Raw genomic sequence first — 18,849 nt, forward strand, 5'->3', positions numbered from 1 at the left:
TGTGACCTCCCATTGCAGCAATAACTGCAACAAACGTTTCCGGTAACTGCTGATCAGTCCTGCACTTGGAGGAATTTTAGCCAATTCCTCCGTACAAAACAGCTTCACCTCTGGGATGTTGGTGGGTTTCCTCACATTAACTGCTCGCTTCAGGTCCTTCCACAACATTTCGATTGGATTAAGGTCAGGACTTTGACTTGGCCATTCCAAAACATTAACTTTATTCTTCTTTAACCATTCTTTGGTAGAACGACTTGTGTGCTTAGGGTCATTGTCTTGCTGCATGACCCACCTTCTCTTGAGATTCAGTTCATGGACAAATGTCCTGACATTTTCCTTTAGATTTCTCTGATATAATTCAGAATTCATTGTTCCATCAATGAAGGCAAGCCATCCTGGCCCAAATGCAGCAAAACAGGCCCAAACCATGATACTACCATCACATGTTTCACAGATGGGATAAGGTTCTTATGCTGGAATGCAGAGTTTTCCTTTCTCCAAACATAACGCTTTTCATTTAAACCAAAAAGTTCTATTTTGGTCTCATCCATCCACAAAACATTCTTCCAATAGCCTTCTGGTTTGTCCACGTGATCTTTAGCAAACTGCAGACGAGCAGCAATGTTTTTTTTTGGAGAGAAGTGGCTTTCTCCTTGCAACCCTGCCATGCACACCATTGTTGCTCAGTGTTTTCCTGATGGTGGACTCATGAACATGAACATTAGCCAATGTGAGAGAGGCCTTCAGTTGCTTAGTAGTTACCCTGGGGTCCTTTGTGACCTCGCTGACTATTACATGCCTTGCTCTTGGAGTGATCTTTGTTGGTTGACCACTCCTGGGGAGGGTAACAATGGTCTTGAATTTCCTCCATTTGTACACAATCTGTCTGACTGTGGATTGGTGAAGTCCAAACTCTTTGGAGATGGTTTTGTAACCTTTTCCAGCCTGATGAGCATCAACAACTCTTTTTCTGAGGTCCTCAGAAATCTCCTTTGTTCGTGCCATGTTACACTTCCACAAACATGTGTTGTGAAGAGCAGACTTTGACCAATCCCTGTTCTTTAAATAACACAGGGTGCCCACTCACACCTGATTGTCATCCCATTGATTGAAAACACCGGACTCGAATTTCACTTTCAAACTAACTGCTAATCCTAGAGGTTCATATACTTTTACCACTCACAAATATGTAACATTCGATCATTTTCCTTAATAAATAAATGCCCAAGTATAATATTTTTGTCTCATTTGTTTAACTGGTTTCTCTTTTATCTACTTTTAGGACTTGAGTGAAAATCTGATGATGTTTTAGGTCATATTTATGTAGAAATATAGAAAATTCTAAAGGGTTCACAAACTTTCAAGCACAACTGTATGGCAATACATCTTTATGATGCCTGACTGTGACTTCTTTCTTATCTTTAGCCAAGTCAGAACTTTTGTTCATTGTTGTGATTCTTCTGTGTGTGAAGAGGGTTGTTGTTAAAACATTTCTGTATTATCAATCTGTCTGTCTGTCTATTATATAGTGCTTTTCCTATCTATCTATCTATACTAATAAAAGGCAAAGCTCTCACTGACTGACTGACTGACTCATCACTAATTCTCCAACTTCCCGTGTAGGTAGAAGGCTGAAATTTGACAGGCTCATTCCTTACAGCTTACTTACAAAAGTTAGGCAGGTTTCATTTCGAAATTCTACGCGTAATGGTCATAACTGGAACCTGTTTTTTGTCCATATACTCTAATGGAGGAGGCGGAGTCACGTATTGCGTCATCACGTATTACGCCTCCTACGTAATCACGTGAACTGAAAACGAGGAAGAGATTTACAGCACAAGTAAAACGCGGGAACGAAGGTAAATGACGTTAATTGTTGACTGTCTTTTAATACTGTGTAATTGTTGAGTGTCTTTTAATACTGTGTAAGCATACATATTAACATGTGCAATTAAACGTGTGCATTTAAGGGGTGATTTCTCAGGCTTAAAAGCTCGCCTTTTATTAAAAAGGTAAATGCAAACTCTTTTCATTCTGAAGGGCACAAACCACGTTAGATTTCAGCCGTTAAACGCGCAAAAATGTCAGTACACCAGATAAATAAGCGCAACATATTATCAGTTGTATTGTATGCTTACAATACATATAGAAATGTGTTAATCGTTAACTAATATTATGCGATGGTGTTTTTCGACTCGTGCCTTGATTTAAACGATTGCATGTATTGGTGAGTTTGCGTAGCTTATTGTCAATATCTTTACACCTCTTTTTAAGACTTAATTTAAAAAGGTTTTCTTTTCTTCTTAATTAAAATTTAAAAGCAATACTTCACCACTGTGAAGCCCCTCTAGCGCTGACATCCGAGGTTCGATTACCGTAAGCGAGTGCAGTGAGTCTGTACGCCTGATGAGCCAAGAATAAGGGGGAAAGACGTGTCGCGTACTCTGCATTATTTGACAGTAAACTATTTTCATCCATTCTATGATCTGCTTCTCACAACTGAAGGCACCGTGGCTGATGTTACCTGACTTGCTGGCCAACCATAAGCGTTACCTGGTAGGTAACCACCCACTCACTTCACTCCCTTACGGGAATCAAACCTCGGACGTCAGCGCTAGAGGTGAAGCCCCTAAAATTGCGCCAAGGCGTGTGGTTCGTTTATTTGACAGCATGTAGATCGGGGTAATTACATTCACGGCATTCGTAGTCTGATTCACAATATGATTGTATGGGTGGTTACCTACCAGGTAACGCTTATGGTTAGCCAGCAAGTCAGCTCGAAGTGATCACTCGAGTGAAGGCAGCTTCACAAAAAAACAAATCCTTAACAAACTGTTATTGGTATACTAGCAAAATACCCGCGCTTCGCAGTGGAGAAGTAGTGTGTTAAAGAGGTTATGAAAAAGTAAAGGAAACATTTTTAAAATAACGTAACATGATTGTCAATGTAATTGTGTTGTCATTGTTATGAGTGTTGCTGTCATATATATATATATATATATATATATATATATATATATACATACACATATATACATATACACACATATATACATATACATACATATATACATACACATACATATATATGTATGTGTATATGTATATATATATATATATGTGTATATATATATATATATATATATATATATATATATATATATATATATATATATATGACAGCAACACTCATAACAATGACAACACAATTACATTGACAATCATGTTACGTTATTTTAAAAATGTTTCCTTTACTTTTTCATAACCTCTTTAACACACTACTTCTCCGCTGCGAAGCGCAGGTATTTTGCTAGTCTATCATATAATGCTTTTCCTATCTATCTATCTATCTATCTATCTATCTATCTATCTATCTATCTATCTATCTATCTATCTATCTATCTATCTATCTATCATATAATGCCTTTCCTATCTATCTATCTATCTATCTATCTATCTATCTATCTATCTATCTATCTATCTATCTATCTATCTAATCCTGCCAACTATGCTAAAATATCTATTATATAGCGCCTTTTATCTATCTATTATATAGTGCCTTACATGTCTGTCTGTCTATCTATCTACATCAGTAGCACCTTCATGTTATCTGACAAACGCGGTCGAAGCTGCACGTGTTGTGCTCGTATTTATTTTGGTGTTGATGCTTTACCTGTGTGAGTCTCACCAAATCCAACTCCAGGCCACCGATTCTGAGATGCCAATCAAGCTTTAACTTACCTAAAGGTCAGTTACAGAATACCCAGACACACCAAAGAACCTGTTTACCTGTGTCAGCAGCAGCTACCAGATGCCATGCTGTTCTAGCCAAGCACATGCGGGTCTGCGTCCCTCGGCGTGCGGCACCCACTTCAGGTAAGGGGCTTGTGAGGGACAGAGATCAGGTTAGACCGTTTAGTTGTTGTTTTTACACACTGGAGCCGAGCAGGGTTCAGGAGAAAAGCTTCAACACAGAGAGAACAGTTTCAGCATTATTTATTTTAAAATAAGTTTTTATTTAGATTTATCATAGTGGTATTCATGCCATTAAACTGTTTTCAGAATTCTCCCCCCAACACTTTGGGAAAAGAACATAACTAAAAATTTGTCATTTTTCCATCTGCTATGTAGTTTTTCCTTTTAAATAGACTCTTTAGTACATTTTTAGCTTTATTTTCTAAATTACAAAACTTAAAAAATGAAATGAGAAGGAAAATTTCCTTAAAAAAAGCACAAGAAAACAAAGAGTAACTTGTTGCTAAAATGGCGTCCGCGAGAAGGAAGTGGCATTGCACCTTAGGACAAGCCTTCCTCCGTGTCTGACAGCTCCCTTTGCAAAGCAGTGTGGGGGATTATTTTATTTAATATACATTCCTCTAACCCCCCACACCACCGGATGTTAATGGGTTAAAAGCAAGCACTTTCACGTACAAACTGAAGAGAGAGTATTCCTTTAAGGCAGAGCTGATGAAGGCTTGCACAAATGCTTCTAACTACAGTGAGTGACTAATGGGGGACACACCTTCACCCTCCATGTCTGACCTGACTACTCGGGCTGTGCTTCGATCGACTGATTAATTCACATTTGTGGTTTGCCTCAGCTGGGTCTTTATGCCAAGGCCAGCTCTGCTGTAGTGCCAGCCGCACACCTGAGGCTGCCGGCACAGTCTCGCCCATCCAGACGTCGCACGTCAAAGAACTTCGTCAGAGCAACAGCGCAGTGGGACTGCTGGGGGTGAAAGTGATCCGATTTAAACGTGTCGGTGCATGCAGAGCAATACAGGAGTGCTGAATTTGGCACAAAACCTCTTGTATATGGTAGGATCTGTTTAAGATGCCCTTCCAAAGTCAGAAAAGGATCCCTGATCTCGGCCCAAGCGCTCATGACTCACGCTGGTCCATGAGGCTGCACAGTGGCTCACGAAGCTGAGCCCGTGTTTCAGTTTTGAGGTGCTACGTGCTTGCTAACCATACAATTTCAGTGCAAAAAAAAAAAAAAAAGGGCCGACTTTAATTTAAATCTTAGCTGTGCTCTGTGTCACTAAGTGAAATAAAATAATAATAAGCAGACTGAGTACATCATCACGGTCCTGTCCGAAAACGCTCCAGTAGATCTGGGGACACGATTCTTTAAAATGCTCCTTTCATAATTCCTTTTTAATAAATAAAAATGTATCTGGTGATTATTGTGCATAGCAAGATACAAATAAATATATATAGATATATCTATGTTTTCAAATGTGCTCATTTTTCTTTTTCACAAATAGCCCTTCTTGCAAGTCCTTATGAAACAAAGCTCTCCGAGCACACAAGCGTGCAAAAAGGGATACTGTCTCTTTGATTTTTTTTTTTTTTTTTTTTTAAACTTTCATACAAAAAATACCAAATACAGAAAATCCACAAAACCCCCTGGGATTTCAGAGGTAAGGTTGAGGCAGGGCAAAACAAATCAAAATAAAGGTATCTGCATTCTGGACAAAAGACACCGAGAAACACAAAGTGCACAATGGCCGTTATTTACAGACAACACAGCAGTCCTTCAAGTTTCCAGTTATCAAAAAGTTACAAGATTTAAAACACAGCTGCATCGCTCGTAGGACGACAGGTAACATATCCACACAGAATTTATACTTATTTATATTCAGGTATATATACATACATATGTGTGTGGGTGTGTGTGTGTGACACACACACACACGTTATATGTATATATACACACGGTATACGCACACATACACACACATACGTATACAGGAAAGAGTTTCGTTTTACTTGAATTATGTACATCAGTTACTAGGAGGCGGACGCAGATCTGCTCATCCACCTCACCTCTCGCACTCTTCCTCATGCTTGTCCATTCGCACTGCGCACACACACACAGCTGACCAAGGACATCATCACCAGTCGGCGTCCTCCTCTATGTAGTAATCGGGAGTAGAAGTACCATCAAAAAGGCCTGGGTCCAAGGACTTGCGCTGCTTTCCTCTGGCAAACACCCGAGACAAGGAACCCAGGCCCATCTTCTCCTTTTTTTTCTTGCGTTTCTGGTCCTCCAGATCCTCCAAGGACTTCAAAGATAAAAGAAGGTGAGAATGTCAGTGTGAGTGCCACCTCTGCTCTGCTTGGCCATTTCAGGACACAAAGCACAAAGCCACCTGATGTTTAGGAAGCTGAGGGACTCTGGACTTGCCCTGCGGTGCTGTGTGAAGTTCTTTCAATGGCACTTTGTTTTGCCAGTGGTAGTCTAAACACATCAAAAAAAAAGAATTTGTATCTGTAAAATCTGCTTTTAGACAAACTAAATTAACCCATGTGCAAAGTAAGTGAACCACCTTTTTTTTCCAGCCAGTGAGATTAGGCACTAAAATAACTGGGCACCACAGGGCCAAAATTTAATTTAGGGCATGCTGAACCGTAGCCACAAGACCTTTCACTTGTACCCAAATAGCAATCACCTCCTCCAAACTCAGAAACGACATCAAACTTCACGGGAGGTTACACTTCTCCAGAAATTACTGAAAGGTGAGCAGAGACCTGGAGGAGAGAGTGTCAGATCAGGAAGACTCGTAATGAGGGACAGGCGAAGGACAGAACTGAAAAGACTGTAACAACCGTCAAACTAAACACGAGGGCCAGAAGGGAGTTGAAAACCAAAATGGAAACTAGCACTAGGCCTACTTGATAAATAAATTGAATTCTGGAAGAGTTTTAGACAGAATTTACCAACCGAGGGATGAAGCTGTGCTGCAGAGTCGGCTTATTTATAGAGGAACTTCAACAAATGTCATTGAGCACCACTTGCAGTCTTGTGTCACTAACTGTATGTCACATAAACAAACGATGGTAACAACAAAACAAATTAAACTTTGTCCAAATCAATAAAGAGTAGCACAAAACCCCCAAAATGTATTCTTCATAATAAAACTAGCATTCAAAACATAGCACAAAAGTGTTTATTGATGATACTGAAAAATTGGGTACTGAGTCAAAATTGAAAAAGCTGAATATCAGACATTTATTATTCAACAGCAAGTTAACCAATCAGAGACACAGCGAGCAGACCCTCACTTACCGGGCACCAAGTAAACCAAACAATGAGCCAATCATCAGGTGCTCAATTATGGAGTAGTAAGTCAGGCCAATCAAAGAGCCTCATGAACTGAGAATCAAACAAATAACCAATCAAGTTCACTAATTAAATAACCAAACACCAGATCCTCAATGATTGGGTGCCTAGTCAGCCATTCAGAAAGCTGGCCATTTGCTCACCAATCAGAGAGTCAATGTCCAGGTCCTTGTACAGACTGCACCGAGCAGAATGATTTTGAATAAAGATGGAATCACAAGATGAATCATAAAAAATAACTAGCCAAATTCAAAACGGGTAAGACAAGACTTGGTAGCATAGCCTAGGCCAGGTCTAAGTATGGAACTGTAGAGATTATGTCAGAAACAAAAAATATTGACTAGCACCAAAGCCAAAATGTTAGACGCAAGTCTTGGACCAGGGCCATAAACGAGTTCAAAGCTAGCGATTCTGTGAAAAACCCTGGGTATGAAGTTGTTTTCACAAACATGGACGATGAATGCTCTGTCTTGCCAGCTATGAGTCGTTGTGTTAACAATATCACTTGGCTCGACTTCCGGGAACAACACATAGATGCGTCCATAACTATAAGTGTTTAGAACAGTGGAACCTATAATGAAAACAAGATGGTGCCACAGTAAAACTTATTTACTTTAAAACTCCATTAAAAAAGCATCAGATTCAAAAAACAACGTGATGAACGATTCTTTGACATCTAAAAGCCATAAAATGAAGTTTCAATTATTTTTAGAGGACCAGAGAGAAACTGTAAATATTTTAAAACAAACTTCAGGTCATGCCAACCCTCATTTATCGAGTTAAACAATCATCAGCTGCTCAATAATGTGGTACTAGTGTGTCAACCACTGACAAAAGGTCTACAAAATGAAAACATGGTGGCTCAACAACCCAGTGTCCTTTAAAATTTTCCCACTAAGCAACAAGAAAACCTTTTACAACATGTTACTAAGAACCCCCTGGAGCAGCTCAAGCTACCTTCTGACTTGTCTTCTCTGCAGCGAACATGCACGGTCACATCCCAATGATATGCTAAAACGGGAGGGGAGCCAGAAGGAAAGCCTCACCCTACTTCTGATATTAACATTGAAAAAGACCAACTGGATAACTCACCAATTATTTTGGAAGAATGCTGAATAACTGCGTAAGTCTTAAAGTCACTCAAGCTGGTCACAACAAGAAATGCCCCGTCTGGTATAAGTGTAACTCCTCTTACCCCATAACCTCATTCAAACCATCAAGCATGATGGTTGAAACATCAAGGTCTGGGAGTACCTTCTGGTTTATGGACCTGGACAAACCAAGTCATACCAAAAATGTCCGAGTGAGAATGTCAGACCCTCTGACAGTGAGAGTTGAACCAAAAATGGGTTCCCCATCTCGCCAATGGTCTCATACATATTCATTTAAGCAAACCCCCTAATGAACTGAGCTATGTTTTGGAATACAGACCATTGGTTCAACCCAATAAAAACTGGATTGAGTATTGTGTGCAGTTCTGGTCAACATGCCTCAAAAAAGACATAAAAGTTGACACTGTGCAGAGGAGAGCAAGCAGGTGCATCCCCAGAGTTAAGAAAATGTCTTACTATGGAAGACTCAGAAAATTAAACGTTGAGTTTAGTCTTGAGCAGAGAAGATGGTGTGGGGACCTAATCCAGGTCTTCAGAATTCCCAAAGGCATTGATAAAGTAGGTCCAGCAAAATTATTGAGACTAAATGTCACAATTTATACTCAAGGATATAGGTGGGAAGTAACAGGAAGTGCATTTAGGACTGAAACCAGGAAATGCTTCTTTATTCAAAGAGTTGTGGTAATCTGGAAGAAAATATCGAATAGAACCTTGAGAACGTGTTGGAATGAGACAGGGGGACAGTTTAGCTATTAGCTACACAAACAAGCCTGATGGACTGAGTGATCTCTTCTCGTTTGTCCAGTTTCCTATGTCCTTGTGTATGTATGAAGTGGACAGCCCACCAATCTGGAGTCCTGGAAGCAGTTTTGAAAGCAATCATGGGATTGTTCCTTAAAGTGTATCTAATACAGGACGGATCAGCATCTCTCATTGCAGTCATGTTTGTTAGAACATAGGACACTTCTTACCAATCAAACAGTTCACTTACTTTGCACAGTGGAATTGTTGACTTTTTTGTTAAATTAGCAGATCTGTAATAAAAAACAATTTTTGAATATATGCTTGTTGTTCACATTGTTCACAATTAACACTCGAGTTCATATTTTTTTTTTAATTTGTCCAAGTCATGAAAAATGAGTCTCCAATGTTAAGCCGCACGTGTCCTGCTGCGTCACCAGACAGATGAAGGCAGCCCTCCATATGAGAAGTGACGTAGCGGATGTGTGCATCAGGACAGCACAGCCCCGGGCAATAAGTTTGATAGCACAAGTGCTCCATTTTGTTTTCCTACAGATTCCTAAACAGACCAGGGTGATCTTCAAATGACAAATGGAATTGTGCCATACTCAGATGGATAACAACAGGAGTGTGATGGGTGTTTATACAAAACTAGGGGTTAGGCCTTGAAGGGCCAGCTAGGAAACCTCCGACATGGCAACTGAACAGCCTGCAGTCCCCCACTTGGGAAAAAAAAAAGCACAGCCCAGTAAGCAGAACTGGTGATGAAATCTGCGGGAATCACAAACTGTGTGGCTACGTGTGCTTGTGATGTGACAGCAGGCACACGCCTGGATTACTCTCTGAGTGGCATGCATTAAAGGCCTATAAAACAGAATTTCAAATAAATGAGCATGTTGCCTGAAAAATCCTTCATATTACTAGCGCTCTTAAATGAATACTCCACTCCAAAATGATTTTTTTACATGTTATTTACCTCATGCAATTTGTAGTGAGGGGTAAAAAAAATGTAATCTCATATTTTCATGCAGAATGGAGACAAAAAAAAATCATAACATAACAGAAATCAGTGGTGGTCAGTGCTGTACAAGAGCAAACGATGTGAAAAACGTTCATGAAAAAAAGAAAACCAGAATCTTGTGCTGCGTAATCCATGTGTCAGTTATTTATTTGTATGCTCAAAACATGCAAAACACAAGCTTTTTCGCTAAGATATCATTAAATAAACAGTGCACTTCCTAAACAGGAAGCTTAAGCCTCAGAAATGACTTTTTTGAATTGAAGACCTGCCAACCCCATTCACTGGTCTTCAGTTCAAAAAGAAGTGACTCCCATGATGCTTTAGTTTCCTGTTTATGATGTGCGTGGATTATTCCGGACTTCTCTATTCTTATTGTACAGCGCTGGTCACCATTGAGTTCTATTATATCATAAACTTTTTTCTCTCAATGCTACATGAAAACAAGAAATGACATTTTTTTGTGGGCCACCACTGCTTGAGGTAAGTGACATATAAAAAATATCATTTTGGAGTGTTTGTTTACTTCAATGGTGGCAAGAACCAAAGTTAAAAGACACAAAAGGATATCATATCTCGTAGGAAAATACAACCACAAATGTCCTGGGCCTTCTAAACTTAGCATCATTGCGTATGGCAAGGGACCAAAGAAAAAAGTACGGCAGCTTTAGAAAATGCATAAGATAAAAGATGTTAATTAGTCTCGCTTCATCTATTTCTAATACTGTTTTACTTTTTGAGTTTATGTGCCAATTAATATAGCAGGGATTGGCCAGTTGTTATTTTAAAAAATAATAGTTAAAGACAAAATGGACAGGACAGTTTGAAAGTCTATTGGTCTGCATGTTTTTCAGCATTCATCTTCACAACTTTTTTTTTTTTAAATTTTTTTATTAATTTATTATTTTTATCTTCACAACTTCTTAGTCAAATGTAGCATCCGAAAGGAAAAGTAAAAGAAGCCTGACTCAGCATATGCCACCCTAATTCGGGGTGTTCATAACAAAAGTAATGATTTACTACATGAGGTAGAAGTAAATAATACATTAGAATACACACATATTAAAATGTGTGCTTCAATTTAAATGTTTAAAGTCCAAATATTACTGACTGTAATAGAAATTTGTCATCATCTGATTGAGGTCCATAGAATTGACATCTTTCCTGTAATCAATGACTTTGAGATAGTCTAAAATGACACCACGCATGCTTAGGTTTGAAATCTGTCATTTTTATCCTAGTGGGGGACAGACTCTTAGAGAGCTAGGAACACTGGAAAGAATCAAAAAAATCATCATATTTGTAATCAGCAAACTGGAAATGACTTCACACAACACCCCACGTGCCTACACTGCATCCAGAAAGTATTCACAGCGCATCACTTTTTCCACATTTTCTTATGTTACAGCCTTATTGCAAAATGGATTAAATTCATTTTTTTCCTCAGAATTCTACACACAACACCCCATAATGACAACATGAAAAAAGTTTACTTGAGGTTTTTGCAAAATTTATTAAAAATAAAAGAACTGAGAAATCACATGTACATAAGTTTTCACAGCCTTTGCTCAATACTTTGTTGATGCACCTTTGGCAGCAATTACAGCCTCAAGTCTTTTTGAATATGATGCCACAAGCCTGGCACACCTATCCTTGGCCAGTTTTGCCCATTCCTCTTTGCAGCACCTCTCAAGTTCCATCAGGTTGGATGGGAAGCGTCGGTGCACAGCCATTTTAAGATCTCTCCAGAGATGTTGAATTGGATTCAAGTGTGGGCTCTGGCTGGGCCACTCAAGGACATTCACAGAGTTGTCCTGAAGCCACTCCTTTGATATCTTGGCTGTGTGCTTTGGGTCGTTGTCCTGCTGAAAGATGAACCGTCACCCCAGTCTGAGGTCAAGAGCGCTCTGGAGCAGGTTTTCATCCAGGATGTCTCTGTACATTGCTGCAGTCATCTTTCCCTTTATCCTGACTAGTCTCCCAGTCCCTGCCGCTGAAAAACATCCCCACAGCATGATGCTGCCACCACATTGCTTCACTGTAGGGATGGTATTGGCCTGGTGATGAGCGGTGCCTGGTTTCCTCCAAACGTGACGCCTGGCATTCACACCAAAGAGTTCAAGCTTTGTCTCATCAGACCAGAGAAATTTCTTTCTCATGGTCTGAGAGTCCTTCAGGTGCCTTTTGGCAAACTCCAGGCGGGCTGCCATGTGCCTTTTACTAAGGAGTGGCTTTCGTCTGACCACTCTGCCATATAGGCCTGATCGGTGGATTGCTGCAGAGATGGTTGTTCTTCTGGAAGGTTCTCCTCTCTCCACAGAGGACCTCTGGAGCTCTGACAAAGTGACCATCGGGTTCTCGGTCACCTCCCTGACTAAGGCCCTTCTCCCCTGATCGCTCAGTTTAGATGGCTGGCCAGCTCTAGGAAGAGTCCTGGTGGTTTCGAACTTCTTCCACTTACGGATGATGGAGGCCACTGTGCTCACTGGGAACTTCAAAACAGCAGAAATTTTTCTGTAACCTTCCCCAGATTTGTGCCTCGAGACAATCCTGTCTCAGAGATCTACAGACAATTCCTTTGACTTCATGCTTGGTTTGTGCTCTGACATGAACTGTCAACTGTGGGACCTTATATAGACAGGTGTGTGCCTTTCCAAATCATGTCCAACCAACTGAATTTACCACAGGTGGACTCCAATTAAGCTGCAGAAACATCTCAAGGATGATCAGGGGAAACAGGATGCACCAGAGCTCAATTTTGAGCTTCATGGCAAAGGCTGTGAATACTTATGTACATGTGCTTTCTCAATTTTTTTATTTTTAATAAATCTGCAAAAACCTCAAGTAAACTTTTTTCACGTTGTCATTATGGGGTGTTGTGTGTAGAATTCTGAGGAAAAAAATGAATTTAATCCATTTTGGAATAATGCTGTAACATAACAAAATGTGGAAAAAGTGATGTGCTGTGAATACTTTCCGGATGCACTGTATGTGACTGACGAGGATTTTTAAAAAAGTTTGTTAGAAGGAGTAACTTTGACCTCTCATATCTCATTAGGGGTTGAACCCTCAGGGTTGCTTGATGTGGCATTCACAAGTTCAAGTCCTTCTGATAATTTTTTCTGAAGACACCCATTAGCGAATTCTTCATCAGAAGGGTCATTTACTGCACAAAATATGATCCAAAAGACGTTAAAATAAGGGTTTATGGGTCTTGAGGACCAAAAATAAAGTTGTAATGAGCTAAAGTGATCTCAAAGTGTTCAGAAGTAATCCAAAACAAACACAAAACTGTGTCACAAACAACTGGACTCGAGGTGTGCATCTGAGAAATGTGAGGGACAGGCAAGCGAATAACAGGGAGGGCAGGCGGCCGCGAGTCACAGCAGACCTACTGCTGGACTGACCACATCACCCAGAGTTATGAGTTTTAAATGGCCACTGCTGTATTTATTGATTTGTAATTATTATTTTTATTATTAGGTCCATTCATAGCTGCACTGGCATGTTGGAATGTCACAAGCCAAATGACCAGTTTATGAAATAAACTAATCATGGCACTGTGCTACATTTTAGTAGAATAGCAAATCTCTAAAACAATAAATATGTAAAGACTAATAAATGTGGTCTTGAGCAATTATGAGTAAATTGACTCAGGGATGGGTACAGCCAAGGAAATCCTGGTCATCCAATCCAGACCACTGGAGTAATAACACGCAGCTTTAATTAAAGGTATGAATTCACTCAAAAGTAATCAAACTGATACAAAAGAGGGGTCCGAAATAAGAACGTTTCTGTAAGTGTTGTAAATGCCTCTATAATTTGAAATATTTCATATTTTTTTGCAATTTAAAATCAAGGCAGCTGGGTGAAGATGACACAGGAAGATTACATTCTGCTGTAATAGCTAATGCTGCGCCACCATCGCCATACAAGCAAGGCGCAGGGGTAAGAGATGTGGATTATGGACTCAGTATCTGCCAGGGCACACAAAAGTCTTATTGATATTTATACATTTCTTGAGACTTTATGCAAACTTTAAGCTTTACAGTTCAGTAAATGGCTGCTAATTAGCAGCAGTGGTCCTCAGTTTTCCATCTCCTTTTATTTTACTGCCATTCCATTACGAGGACACAGTTTGTATCGGATTCCTCATTGGATTTTGAACATCATTTAGGTAAGGCAGAATTACATTTTAAATATTAAACATTTTAGCTCTTTGTTGTACAAAATATTTAATAATAGTAATACAAAACTTGTTCAATAGTTATACAGTGCCACACATGCATTATTTTTAATAAGTGTTGCACAAATAATCAAAGGCTATACTATATAATGTTCACAGTTTATTTCCATTTGCAGTTCAGTATAGTAAAACAAAGCGTTTATATTCAAGCAGAATTTAAATTTTAAAGCTCCCTGTTCAGCTATGTAAAATGCTTATAAAAAGTATTCATATTATTATTATTCAACGTTGAATTAGTGGAATTTGGCTTTTTTGACACTGATCAACAGAAAAAGACTCTTTAATGTCAAAGTGAAAAGATGTCTCAATGTGGTCTAAATTAATTACAAATATAAAACACAAAATATGATACCAATGAGTTCAGTGGAGGTCACCTGGCTGGGGATTCCATTGATTGTTGTATAAATGCACCTGATCTGGAAGGGACAACACTTGGTGACTCAGTATGGTGGCCTGACCAACACAATGAAGACAAAAGAATACAACAAGCTACTCAGTGAAAAGGGGATTTAAAAGGTACCAGTCTGGGGATGGAGACAAGAAAATATCCAACTCACTGAATATCCCTTGGAGTCCAGCTAAATCAGTCATTAAGAAATGGAAATCTGCACAGGGCAGGCCGTCTGCAAAAGCTGAATGATTGTGTATAGAAGACGTGTGAGGGAGGCTACTAAGAAACGTTTGAAAACTCCAAAGGGGTTACAAGCTACAGGGATCAGACTGGAGAGAGAATGCGGACAGCAGCTGTTGACCCGGTGCTTCACTAGACGCAGCTTTATGGGAGAATGGCAAAGAGAAGACCACTGTTAAAAAAATAAAAAAAAAACATACAGAGAGCTTTCCAGAAGGCTCATGGGAGTCTCCTCAGTCAGCAAAAAGAAAGTTCTATGGTCTGAGGAGACCAAAATTTAGTTGCCATGTTTGAACACTACAAATTATCAAAAACACCCCATCACCATCATAGTGGTGTCAGCATCAGGCTGTGGGATGCTTCACTGCAGAAGTCCCAATAAGGCTTATGAGGGTAAAATGAATGCAGCAAAATATAAAGAAACCCAGAAGGACAACCTGATGCAGTCTGCAAGAAACCTGCGCCTTGGGAGAAGATTGGCTTTCTAGCCAAGACAATAACCCCAGGAATAAAGGTAAAGCTACACAAGAATGGCTTACGAAACAACAATCCAACACACAATTTGTGGCTGGGCTTGATGAAGGCTGTTCAAGCACGATCAACATGCAACCTGACAGAGCTGAGCAGTTTTGTAAAGAAAACAAATGGGGGAAAAATATCAATGTGCAGATGTTCAAAGCTGATAGAGGGTAACACCTGTGCACACAGACTGAAGGCTGTCATGGCTGCCGAAAGTGCATCAACTACTAAATACTATCTTGAAGGGGGTGAAGACTTGACTGAACAGTTAATGTTTTATATTTGTAGTTCATTTAGATGTGAGATCTGTTTACAGTTTAATATTAATGAGTCTATTTCTGTTGATCAGTATCAAATTAAACCCACTAATTCAATGTTTTATAAAAATAAAATGTGAAAACGTCCAAGGGGTGAAAACTTTTTTTATGTTCTGTACGTAGCTGAACAGCGTGCCTTAAAACCACAATACTGCTTGAATACAAACACTTTTTTTTTACTACACTGAACATTAAAAGCGCCAATTGAAATGTACTGCGTATATTAGTTCTCCCTTTGTTTATTAATGTCATTTTGGGAGGAGCAGCACTTTTCATAATAAATGGATGTGTGTATTTAAGTGATTTTGTCAACTCCGACTTTGGCCTCAACGAGAGCCTACTGCATGTCAAACACTTACAAAGGGGGTCAGAAATGTTACTATTTTTTATGTTTTGGTGCATCCAGATCAGGATTCTGCAAAGAACAAAAGTGCTGAACCTCTCTGTCTGCCCGCCTTTATGGTCAAATCTGTTTTGGCCTGGCTGTTTCAATGTTACTTCTTTCCAGTAGCTACTATTTAATCTGCAAATTGAAGGAAAAAAGTGTATGCTTTTTCAAATAAAATAAGTGAGTACTATATAAAGTCACTCTGGTACATAAAGAATGGAAAAAGAACTACTGTTATACAAAAAACTGAATTATTTTTATTGAGACAAACTATATTTGTCTCAAATGAGGCCAGAGTTGCTGATAAGATGCTACATTCATCTTATCCAAGCTGCTCCTTTCAGTAATTTTTAAAATGAAAACCAAAAAATCTGATTGAATTCCTGGTTCTCTTTTCATTACTGCCTAAGGGAGTCTGGGCAGTACGACACTGTAAACTGGTCAGACATGTGGCCTTATCACACAATGCTATAATGACACTTTAGAAAATGTGCCTCAGGGTGATCGGCCCGTCTTTTCCTACTGAATGATATCCTCTTGTTTTGTCAAGTCAAGCTCTTTGAATTTGTTACTTCAGTTTACCTTACTTTCCCACACTGGAGAAGCAGGGGGGTCTTTATTAGACTGCTCTACTGTAACTGGTATATACAGTACATATGTGCAAACAAAGCATGCAAAAGTGAAGAGTGTAAAATGTGTACTACTTTCCAGTATGGCCAGCTGAAGTCAAACACTACGGTATCTACACAAGACCAAGTGCGGCCCCACTCATGAGCCGTGTCCTTTCACTTCGTCTCAAAGTGTGTCTTACTTCTGCAGTACCTTAAACAAGCATCAGACTTGTTGCATGCTCTGTTCAGCACATTGAGAACATAAAGCTGAAGACTCACAGACACCTACATTGGACTGCAAAAGAAACAGCTACGTTTTACAGAATGTCCCCAGTGTCTACTGTGAGTGATCTTCTGCCCATGCGGCGTCTTACATTGCAGAGTGAGTGCGTCCGATGTCTCGGTGAGTTGATGTCACTGGGCGTCGAAGACCGGTCCCCCTCGATGGCGGAGGCGTCTGATATGATGGAGGGCTGCCGAGAATGGCATGGACTCACCCTCACAGCTGGAGGTAGGAACAGGTTAACACAGTCAGACTGATCATGGAGGCTTTCTAATCTCACATCATCTACTCAAATCAACCACTTTGACATTTATTTCTTAATTTCAAACAGGATTTGTAAAACACCAGTGATTGCCTTTATGATTTTAGTCAGAACTTCCCTTACTTAAACTGGTCTTTTTTACAGAAAGCACTAACTTGATTAAAAAAAAACATGGATGACTAGCTTTGTCACAGTGTGATATGAATTCATCAGTACATTCTAATTTAGTCCATACATACAAATATTAGACATTGGCATGCTTTAAATTCTCTATAGGGCAAAACAGAAAAGCACACATTAAAAATCAACACTTATTTACAATACATGCTTCAAACATAATGGTTATAAGCAGGGGTCACATTCTGGGTCACTTAGGCTCTACAAATGCTCAATTAAAGGCCAAGGCAGGTGCAGCTCTTCCACCTCCCTAATCGCTCTGTATTGCTTAACATTTCCTTCTAATTCTCTGTTTCAAAACCTCACTATAATAACACAGAAGACACCAGGAATCAGTTTTATGTAGAAGGTGGACCCCTGATTATAACTAAGCCCAATTCATTTTTTTTTGCCCACTACTGATGGTGTATACCAGCTTGTGCAGATTATCAAGATCCCCACAGCGTCAGCATTCTGCCTGCCACCTTACCAAAGAGGCCCCTGTACAGCAGTGGGAGCACAAAGAATTGTCACGCATCACTGGCTCTGTAGTGTCAAGCTACAGAAGAGACAATTGTCTGCAGTGTGTTCTCGAAATGAAAATGATGTCAGTAGCACAGGTAGAGAAAACACAATTACATAAACACTGTACTGCACAAAGCAACGAGGGGAGACATGGCGCGTCAGATACTCGTTGATAAACTCAGTGCGGTGCAAACACTTGCAGAGCGACTGACTGCGGAAGGCCAGCCACTGCTCTTTGTACTAAGCCACTCACTTTGGGATGGCGCTCTCCTTTAACTAAAAGTATAAGAAGGCTATCGACCCATGGTGCCAGGAACTCAGGGTACTTTTCTAGCAAGTGGCTATGAGGAAAGTTAATCACAAAAAAGGAGCAGAAAAGTCGATGAGGACATGTTGACCATCTGATATACCGCCAAGCCACCTGGATGGCACAGTGCTGTCGAAGTCCATTGATGCAGGAGGGCTAAAGTGCAGTGAGAAATGATCAGGGTCCACTCAACATGCCGTCAACTTCACTGACCGTTTTTTAAAAGACCCCTGTCCATATGATATTGTTTTAACGATGGCCCAGTAGCACTTTTACCAGTAGTGTCCAAAATGTTATTATATTACTTTAATATTATTTTATTGTTCTGATCAAATATTTATTGAAGTTGAAACAACATTAATGAGCAATAGACATAATAATAAACAGTTTTCCAAAAAATAAACAGTCAAAAGAAGACAATGATAGCGACAGTTATATCAGTAAAAATACTAACCAACTCCCCCCCTCCCCCCAAATTTGTCCTGTTATGGCCATGTCACATGATGCAACTTTTCCAGTGATTAAAAGTTGTAGCCTCCATTTTCATAATCTCAGCAAGTCCTGTGACAGCCAGTTGCCTAATGTGACATGCCCAGCCGCTCAGGCC

At 39.7% G+C, this 18,849-nt stretch overlaps 1 protein-coding gene across 3 annotated transcripts in view; it reads right to left on the minus strand.

The window, feature by feature from the left end:
• Positions 1–3,992: 3,992 nt before the first annotated feature.
• The window catches only part of kaznb (kazrin, periplakin interacting protein b), a 645,457-nt gene continuing 630,600 nt past the window's right edge, over positions 3,993–18,849 (minus strand). For all 3 annotated transcript variants that reach the window (XM_028807799.2, XM_028807798.2, XM_028807800.2), the window contains 2 exons: positions 17,084–17,214; positions 3,993–6,068 (listed from right to left, as the gene is read on the minus strand). In XM_028807799.2, the coding sequence (XP_028663632.1) occupies positions 5,898–6,068; positions 17,084–17,214 (302 nt within the window). In that variant the 3' untranslated portion in view covers positions 3,993–5,897. The remainder of the gene's footprint in view (positions 6,069–17,083; positions 17,215–18,849) is intronic.

Source organism: Erpetoichthys calabaricus, chromosome 8 (genome assembly GCF_900747795.2).
Source record: "Erpetoichthys calabaricus chromosome 8, fErpCal1.3, whole genome shotgun sequence".
Taxonomy (NCBI): Eukaryota; Metazoa; Chordata; class Cladistia; order Polypteriformes; family Polypteridae; genus Erpetoichthys; species Erpetoichthys calabaricus.